This window comes from Brachionichthys hirsutus, unplaced genomic scaffold (assembly GCF_040956055.1).
Source record: "Brachionichthys hirsutus isolate HB-005 unplaced genomic scaffold, CSIRO-AGI_Bhir_v1 contig_197, whole genome shotgun sequence".
NCBI lineage: Eukaryota > Metazoa > Chordata > Actinopteri > Lophiiformes > Brachionichthyidae > Brachionichthys > Brachionichthys hirsutus.
In genome coordinates, this window is record NW_027180342.1 from 354,633 (window position 1) to 364,599 (window position 9,967).

Consider the following 9,967-nt stretch of genomic DNA (forward strand, 5'->3'; position numbering starts at 1 on the left):
GGGAACTTTGGCTAGTGTTGGAAATGCATTTCTGGATAATTATGCTATTTTGAATGCTTGTTTTTTTTATTCTGGGATGGGTCATGTTGACATGCGGAACCCGGCTGATATCAAGTGTTGACCAATAAATAATGTTTTAGGTTTCCTCTGGGAGAGATGTGCTGATAGACAGTTTACTGTCATGAACAGCTGACATGCACTGCTGTCCAGTCCAAATACTGTCCCGTCTGTTTTTGGGTGGCTTGCTGTGAAGAACCTTCCTTGTCCAAATTCAAATATTCAGTCAGATCTGACAGAAGACACTCAGGGTAAACACGCGTGCATCAAATTAAAGCCTAACTTAATGCTGGCCTGTTGCCATGGAGCCAATGCTGTGGTGTCTCATTTGTTGTGCTCCCATTGTTCACGTCCGGGGCCAGTATGAAAACATGGCTTCCTGCTGACCTGCAGTTTAATTCACGCATCGATAACCCCTGGCTGACCTCTGACCCCTCTAGTTGTACTATTTGTTTGATGCCGGATTGATGTCCAACCAATAAGCATTGCCCGGGCTTTCATCTAGTGTGTGTTCTAGAAGCGTTGCTACTGACCCAAGCAAACCCAAGCTCTGTCAAAACACAACAGTATGGAAACCTTTATTTCTGCACCGTCAACATTATGAATCACTATGAATTACTTTCACTCAGCAGGCCACAGCTGTAGTTCCCTGGTGGGACCACTACACTGCTCACTACATCGTCTTCTAGGCCCTTTGCACATGGCGCTAAGACATGTTGCTAACTTAAGAACACGAATTAGGGCTAATCTTCATGGCCTGATCACGCTGCTATTATACAAAGTCATTAATGAGTCTGATTCCAGGATAAGAGCCGAATGCCGAGGGGTTGAAGGATTGCCTGGCATTAGCTGTGGGGGTAAATCTGCATGACTCCCCTGCACTGGGTCCGACGGCACTAACAGCAGAGTTGTGTGGATTTACTTAGGATGATCCTCTAAATAAGCTTCATTATACTGCCTATCGAGGATTCCACCCACCCACTCATTTTTGCCTGTGGATTAGGAGGTCGTCACAATCTCTAGTCCCCTCCTCCCGCTCATGCTTAGTCTGTTGTACGTTGCGCTTTTTGATCCCATTGCAAACTGAAAGCTTTCCCCTCCTCCTTCCTCACGGTCACCCCGCGTCGTCTGCCCCACACGCTGCCTGCAAGCTGCACTGCGGACAAATTGTCGACAAGATTAAAGCATCTGTATTAAAAGTCTAGAGCCGCTTTGCTTTGTGTTGTTTGTGAATCCACTTTTGCAGGTTAAGCCAGATTGCCTCAACTGGGCTAATATGTTTTGCTGCCAAGTTTAACAGTCGTGCCGGCAACAAACTCGTCACTCTTGTCTAAGCATCTTGAAATACATAGATCAGTATCTGGATGTCGCAAAGCGGTCCTGGCCCTCTAATTGATGATTTAATTAATGCATAGAACTAAATTTAGATAAATTAGCTTGACATGTATTTCCTTTGTTAGGAGTCATTGTGTGTTCGTGGGGGCTACTCCCAAAAGAAATAGGCAGCGTTATAGATTTCCTGTGCTAAGAATATTTGCACATATGATACACAATAGCTTAGTGACATACAGCAGCGCATTCATTGTGTGAAAAAAGGTGCATTATTGGAATGTATTTCATTGTGTGTCGCAAAGTTAATCTGATTTAGGTGTTTGACTTAGACTGTATTGATTTATTTTATGCCTTTCTTCTTCTTCTTCTTCTTCATCATAGGAACCCCAGTCAATCGTATCCCCATCATGGCAAAGCAAGTCCTGGATCTGTACATGTTGTACAAGCTGGTTACAGAGAAGGGCGGCCTGGTGGAGGTAATCAACAAGAAGATCTGGAGAGAAATCACAAAAGGACTCAACCTGCCTACCTCTATCACCAGCGCAGCGTTCACCCTGCGCACACAGTGAGTATTTGTATATGTGACACAATTCATTTTGTTGGGTTTATTAGCTATAAATGTACACACAGTGAGTATTTGTATATGTGACACAATTCATTTTGTTGGGTTTATTAGCTATAAATGTACACACAGTGAGTATTTGTATATGTGACACAATTCATTTTGTTGGGTTTATTAGCTATAAATGTACTTTTTACAGCCACAAACTCCAGTCTTTTAATTGTGAGGCTTATGTAGACTCTTATTTAGTTTACTGAAACTGAATGAAATGTACTAAATCTCTGTTTGAAACAAGTACTACGCGTGTGTGTGTCGATGTCAATATTATCCCTTGCCTACGTGTTTATACACATGGAAGTTTGTTTCCACTACAAGGCCAGCCTCGCTCTTCACATTCAGTCTCTCCATCCATTACATCACACAGAGAACTCATTGACTCTTATGGATTTATTGAGGTGATACGGGTCAGAGTTCACAATGAGTAAGGTGGGGTTTGACGGAGAGCTAATACTAAATCTCTGCTGCTTCTTGATGGAAATCTTTCAGTAGATTTGACACCTTCCCATTCTGTCCAGTAGCAGGGTGCCATAATGAACCTTTATGTATTTTTAATGCTGCGTAGCATTGCTCTGCTCGCTCTATCTAATGGACGCTGCTCCCAGCTTCTTATTGATCCTTGGCTGCCCTGTTCATCAATATCCCGTCAGCATGCACAATAGTGTATGTTCTAAGATGGAAAACACACTGGAGCTGTGACTATGCATACTTGTTGACTCCCTGTGATGTCATCCATGTATACTTGAAAGGAATGATTGTCTGTTTGGTGTTTTCTGTGTGATCGTGTGGCAGAAATGGGCTTTTACACGCATGAATGTGCAGGAAGAAGTTCACCGCAGTGAACAGATCAATGAAAAGTAGACAGATATAGATAGATAGATAGATAGATGTTAATGTGTTTTGATTGAAACTGACATCCAGTGGTAGAAACTAGTTGTGCTTTGCAGTGATTAGAACTGCTAATACTTGTCTGACGCATTGTTTTGTGTATGTGTGTCTCTCCAAGGTACATGAAATACCTGTACCCGTTTGAGTGCGAGAGGAAAGGCCTCAGCTCCCCAGGTGAACTTCAGGCTGCCATCGACAGTAACAGGCGCGAGGGTCGTCGTCCAAGCTACAGCAGCAGCCTCTTCCGCTTCTCTCCATCTCCCAGCACAGCTCCCCACATCCTCTCACCTCCCAAGATGCACCTTTCTGCACTTGGGGCGGGGACCTCAGCAGCCCTCAACGGCCTGCATGCCTCACCTGGACCATCTCTGAAGAAACGTAAGAACCACACAGATGAAGTCAGCCGTCGACAATGACGTAGAAAAAAAAAATGATTAAATGTGTGTCTCATGAAACTGTAAATATGTTTTTACCTGAAGCAACAGTAGCCTCATTACTTCGACAGTTCTTATGCCCATTTGTGTTGGATGTTTTCTAAAAAATAATCACAGAGGCAGCTTAACGATTAATCTCAATTCCACAAATAGAAATGTTAAAAAAGTAAGTTAACAGCATATGTGGGTTACCTTTTAATTCAGCCTGCCTTCAGTATACCATAGCAGAGTGTAACTATAGGGGGCGGTCCTGGAACAGATGACCACACATGTTCATAAATTGTTTTCTGACTTTATGGTTGTTACAATAAACTTCGTAAATATTTACTACAGCAAATGTAGCCTCTATACTGATTGTGCTTGTGTATTCCTATTACAGATGTGCAGAGGCTTGAAGTAGTGATAATATTTGTGGGGAACTATTGCCCCCTGTAGGCGTGTAGATAAACTACATCATATAATAATGGCAGAGGTGGCCGTATAGCTGTACTTGAGAGAGTGTGCTTGCTTGTGTGCATGCAGGAATGTTGGCGGGAGACGTTGCTTTTGCGTTTGTGTGTTTTGTCACGTTCCTTGCCTTCACCGTCTCCAGTCGTCAGTGTGTCAGTGGGTGTTTAGTGTTTTTTTTATGGCTCTGTGAGTTTGTGCATGCTTGTGTGTTCATCCAGATGTTTAAGAGTCACGTGTAAACCAAGTTTGCCATAAGCTGCTCTGAATCCTCAGCTTTACTGCCGATGAATAACACGGTTTCCGTGGCGGGGTGACACTTAATAATCTTTGAAGCCTTCATTCGACCTCAGTCGGATCATGTTGATAACGTGACTCCGCCTCAGAGGTGGATGGTATCTGTAGTTTGACGAGTGCAATGCACTGTGTTGTACCTGACACTCACTTTGTGTAGTCGTCTAAGCCGACCGGCGTTTGGCGAGTTACTATTGAAGTGTGACTGCTTTGCATGCCCGTAAGCTGCGTTGATTTGTTTTTATTTAAATCAGTGTTAGCTGAAGTGGTTTCAGCAAACCAGCCAGGGGTTTTGAAGTGTGGGGGGAGAGAGTCAGCTTGATAAAGAGTGCTTTTATTTGTATATAATTAATTTAAAGGTGAGAAGGCTTGAAGGATAATACATGTCTGTGTTCGATTCCCCGAACCCAGAAGTGTTGATTTTGTTTTTGTTTTTGTTTCGTTGGAAGTACTGTAGGTGAGAGAAAATTACCTGTTGGTGTCAAAATTGAAAACAAATGCATTTCTGTTTGTTTGAATTTAAGAAGTTCATTTGGGATTGATTGTTTACGTGGTTCATTACAACTAATTAATCCACATATGTCGTTCAGGGAATTAAAGCTGCTTGTTTTGCTTTTGAGTCTCACGGCCCAAAACCTGATACAAAGGCAATTCAATATTCACCTTTTGCTGAGTCCTACATTTTATTTTCAGTCCATGTAGATGGACTAATGGGTCACCCCCTCGCTATTCTAGATGACCTGACCCCCTCAATCATGGCTGCAAGACCCTCCATGGCACTGGCCCTAGGGCAGCAGCAGGTGGCTGGTTTGGCCAGAGCTGCCACCCTGGAGCAGCTGAGAGAGAAGCTGGAGACTGCTGGAGGAGATGGGCCAGAGAGGAAGATGGCTCGCTTGGCAGAAGAGCATCAGCGTCTGATGCAGCAGGCTTTCCAGCACAACCTGCTGACCATGGCTTCTCAAATGCCCATGAACCTGCGTCTGGGAGCCCCCAGCATCACCGCCAGAGGTCAGTGCAGATGCAAATGCAGCATGTCTCCTTTCAGTCAAAGGCACTATATATTAGGCAGGTTGTACTTGATTGGATTTATTGAATTATTGGAATGTATTTCACCTCCTGAATGAAGTGTTATTTCTGTTCCTTCAGATGAGAAGCAGCAGGACATGTCTCTCAGCATCTCAACCAATGGAAATGCCAGCATCACTGTCTCTGTGGAGGTCAATGGCACAATTTACTCAGGTCTGTAAGAAGTTCTTTTCTTTATTTCTTTTCTGTTACCTTGCTAATTATGATAATTTAATAAATTCCTCAATTTCTAATCCCAATTTTAAAAGTCCAGAAGTAGAATTTTTGGCCTTTAGTCTTACTGCCTTGATTCTATTGGTCAGGTTCTTTAGGTCATTTTCAGATTCTAAAAATATTGGCTTTACTTCTGCAATGATAAAGACGTCGCTTCCTGTCTGACAGGAACCCTGTTTGCTCAGAAGTCTGGAGGGGCCCCGGGGCCTGCTATGTCAGCTGCTGCTGCCTCAGGCTCCCCTGCCGGAACCAGCACTAGCTTTGGCTTCTCTGCACCCATGGCTCAGACGCTCAGCCCTTTATCCTCCTCCTCCTCTAAGGGCCCCGGCTCGGCTGAGCCGACCCCCAGCGGGTCACCGTAATTCAGGCTGCCCTTCGTACCTCTTCATCACACCTCTCTTCCCCTCGGGTTGCCCAGCAGGAATATACAGTACAATGAGAAACCGATAACAATAACAAACTGTTGCACAACAATTACCTCGTCAACCCTGTCAACCTCTTGGCTGTCCAATCATGAATGCAGAGCCCAAGATTATTCTGTGACAACACGTGCCCAAATGCGCAGCTATGCATTTTACACAATTACTCGCAATCATCACACACACACACACGCACACACACACTCACACACACACACATATTCTCTTATTAATCATAATGTACATGCTAAACACAATCAGCTCAGCCAAAATCCACTGACAGGTGTAGTCACAACTGAACTTGAAAAGTTTTATCTTAGATCATTTTGTTTGTTTGTTTGTTTGTTGCCATTTTGATGTCTTTGATTTTGTGTTTTAGAATGATTTTATTTTAGTTTTTCTCTTTTTTACATACCTCAAATCAAGTAACCTGCAGTGGTGTCTTTACCTCAGGAGCTGTAGTATATTTAACCTGAATCAACTTTATTTTTGTATTATTTTTGACCTAGTTGCAATGAGGGGATGTCGGGTAACTCTCACTGGTGGAGCCTCACATATAGAGCACCATCCTCAGTAACAGGCCTCCAACCCGGGCCCGCTCAGGCTTTGTTACCACACTGTAGACTTTTATTGGATTCAAACTGACAAATGATCCGATGCTGTAGATCAGCACATTAAATACCCAATTACACTATCAGTAAAAATGGTAGATTGATTGGTGATGTATTTAAACCTCTTAATTTCAGACCTGATTTCACCCAACATCACTAGCGAAGCAAAACAAAGCTATCGAAACCTTGACTTATTGCAGGTCTGTACAAACCGTCTGTAAATACATAGCACACAAAGATCGGGGGGGGGGACAGCGCCTCTAATCCACCCCGAGCAGGCCTAGCAGTGTCTGAGCTCATTTCTCCACCCTGGCTCCTGTCTATAATTCATACAGAATTAGGTTTAAGTTTAATGCCTCCCATTGTTTTCTCTTCATCCTTAAATCCAGCTGCAGCCACATAACCGACCATCAACCAGATGGTGTCATTGTCAGTAACAGCCCTCAGACCTCATACTGGCCTCTCCTTTACTGAGCGTGTCTCAGGAAACATCATGACAACTGTGAGGAATCACTGTTATTTAACGATTCTTTTAAGGGTTCATAGCTGCAGCATGCACAAGTCTCCATGACTGTTCAAGAATACCTCATCAGACTCTCTGTAAAGGAGAGCCACACTACGTACCTCATACGGCTTCGCAGCCACAGAGTCTGGACATGCAAACCCCAAGACCGAAACCCTCCCCGACCTGACGCTGACATGGACGCGCCGACACTGCTGGTGGTTTCTAGGGACAAACGGAACTGGGATGGGCTCACTCACTATCTCTCTCTCTCTCTCCTCTATTTAGTTGTAGGACTTGTTTTATGCTTGCTTCTGTTTTTTTTTTCTTCTTTTCTTGGGTTTCTTAATGTTGTTGTCTGAGCAGAGTGATATATCAGATATAATAAGAGTAGTTTGTTCCTCACTGATATGTGTAGATTTCTAAAATTCATTTTCAAAGCTGCAGGGGCCAAAATATTTCAAAACAAACGATCGTGTAGACTTTAAATTGGCTGCAAACACCTGCATTGTAGTGAAAGTGTCTTTTTCTGTCATGGCAGCAGCGAAATGATGATGCATGTGTACAATCACACGACCAGTGTTTTAATACCACAATCTTCTGGTTCGTGTTAGCCTCTGGTTATTGCACAGCTTGAAACCAAAGACTAGCCAGGTCGCCTCTTTCGATTCATCCCTCGTACAATCCTGCCCACGCCTGCTGTTGTGCACAGTGTTGCATCTAAGCTCACTGAATCGGATGTTCAGGCAATTTTTTAATTGGAGTTTCATCTAATTAAATGACATGTACAGATGGACATTTATGTTACCAGATATTTCCGTGTTATTCTGAACAGTAGCTCAGGTACTGCGGCTTTCCTGAGTTTCTTTCCTTAATTTAAACCTTAACGCTTAGGAGCTCTTGGGGGTGGAAGTTAACACAAATTCCAGAGTGGATGCAGGCCCTCGTAGGCTGATCTATTTATCAAAGCACCCACGTCTTGATAATCTAGAAACGGATGGATTATTCTTCCAATTTTAAGGTATTTTCCTCCCTTTAAAATACTTTTATAGCATTTTGAAATACCGCAAAGGATGAAAGTGAATTTTCTAGCTTTAACAGTGCTGAATGTGAGGCATTGTAACTGTTTAAAAACCTCTTTAAGCCCAGCGTGATCGGTGGTGGGCAGCCTTGTGTTTGTCAGACTGTATTGTGTCACGTTTTGCAGTGCATATCACAGTTACAGTTTTGCATGTCCTGTTGGTGTACCCTTCAGAACCCCGTATGACACACAACTGTATTTTATAAAGGTGAGAACTGTAGATGATGCCTTAAATGAGTTGCTGGTGAGATCCAGCCTGTGGAGATTTCCACAACTCTACTGGCTGGGAAAATATTTTTCTCTTCAAGCTTAATCCTTTGGAGAGTAATCATTTTTAATTTGGGCAGGTGATTAGACACATTTTTTAAGTCATGCAATTGCGTTAACAACTTAGTTTTGCTATTTATTTGTTTTTGTTTTTTCCCTGGTGGACCTCGTTTTTAGTACCAATTAAGCTTGATCATTTAGGCTGTGTAAAACATTTTCTTGTTGTTAAAATCAAGCTTTCTGTTTTCCTCTGCTTATTCTAAGTACTGGTAAGTAATGGTTCGTTGATAGTGTAGCTTCACTGCCTTTGGATGTTTGTGTGTGTGTGTTTGTGTGTGCATGCAAGCAGGTTCATTATACCATATGTGGTAGAGCTGCAATTTACAATGCTCTTCATTATCAATTTCCCTTTCATTTATTTAATGGATCATTCATTGACTTGTCGTGGTCCTTAAATTGTCATTAAGTGGTTAAAGGTAATGTCCAAGACACAAAGATTTTCATTTTAGTGTCATGAAGGACTTATTAACATATTAACACTTGTGAAGCTGAAATCTGTATATTTCACTTAATCTTTCTTGTAAATTTTTTTTTGTCAATCTTTGGTGATTAATTTAACATTTAGACGCTGATATTAAACTGCTGTATGCAGTTGCTGTTCTTCCATGCATTGCATAACATCTACACACACTGAGGATCCTGCAGGTGGCGCCACTGGCGCACCATAATGTGACAGAAGGGAGGCGCTTTGTCACGCAAGGGTTAAGACAACCTCCTTTTTGGCTTGGTGGATGTTCACTTAAATCTTAACCTCCCAGTGTGTGTACTGGGGCCTGCCCATTACAACGCCAGTTGTCTCAGACTATTGCAAGAAACTTTGATGTTTTCTGTTTGGCAAACCTGTAACCTTATGTTTCACCTCAGAAACCTCCAGACCCGCAACGCTTGACTTTCTGTTTAAGTATATGTGTGCCTGCAAACCTGCTTGTCTGTGTGTGTCGTATGTCTGTCTGTCTGTCTACTAGACACTGCCCCTACCTCGTCATACCATAATACCTCAGGGCAGTGGGCTGCAGTCACCCCAGATGTCAAAGATGCATTGAGGGGCGAGTACTGTCAGAAGCTGTGGTCACTTCCTTCGCTGAATGCTACTTGTTTTTGTTTTGTTGTTTTTTTTGGGGGGGGGGGGGGGGTCTGTAACTGCAGGCAAGGTCTCGTCACTCAGGAAGCTGTGAAGTTGGAAGTCTGCAGAACCTTTTGTCTCTTAGATAATTAATTAATTCAGTTTTAAATTGTTTGAAAATTAACCTGATCTGTGTAAAAGCAGGCGCATATGCAAGTGGTTATCGAATACCTCATTTATCAATTTAATGTTTTTGGCTTGTACAATGCTCCGTATATTAATTCAACTGTGGGGTTTGTGCATATTTTTGTACTGTTATTATCATTATTATGGATTAGATAATGGTAATACTGATATTATAGTTTTCTCTTTGATTAAAGCAAACAAAAGAAAATAGGACAAAACACATGAATGCTTGTAAAACTGTTTTGTGCTGATTGTATTTAAGAGGAGCACTTTTCCAAAGTGGTTTTCACACATTCAGTTTTGTTCATATTAGTAATATAAAGATATGGTTCTCAGGGCTTTAAACTTGTACGTCATGATAAAGTTTTACTTTATATCTTATCTCCTTGTGTGTTTGATTTATTTCTT

General features: G+C 42.3%; 1 protein-coding gene across 1 annotated transcript in view; it reads left to right on the top strand.

Moving 5' to 3' along the window:
- The window catches only part of LOC137913743 (AT-rich interactive domain-containing protein 3B-like), a 38,614-nt gene extending 32,882 nt beyond the window's left edge, over positions 1-5,732 (top strand). The window contains exons 5-9 of the mRNA XM_068757374.1: positions 1,771-1,954; positions 3,015-3,274; positions 4,765-5,079; positions 5,218-5,310; positions 5,539-5,732. Of these exons, the coding sequence (XP_068613475.1) occupies positions 1,771-1,954; positions 3,015-3,274; positions 4,765-5,079; positions 5,218-5,310; positions 5,539-5,732 (1,046 nt within the window). The remainder of the gene's footprint in view (positions 1-1,770; positions 1,955-3,014; positions 3,275-4,764; positions 5,080-5,217; positions 5,311-5,538) is intronic.
- The last annotated feature ends 4,235 nt before the right edge of the window (positions 5,733-9,967 follow it).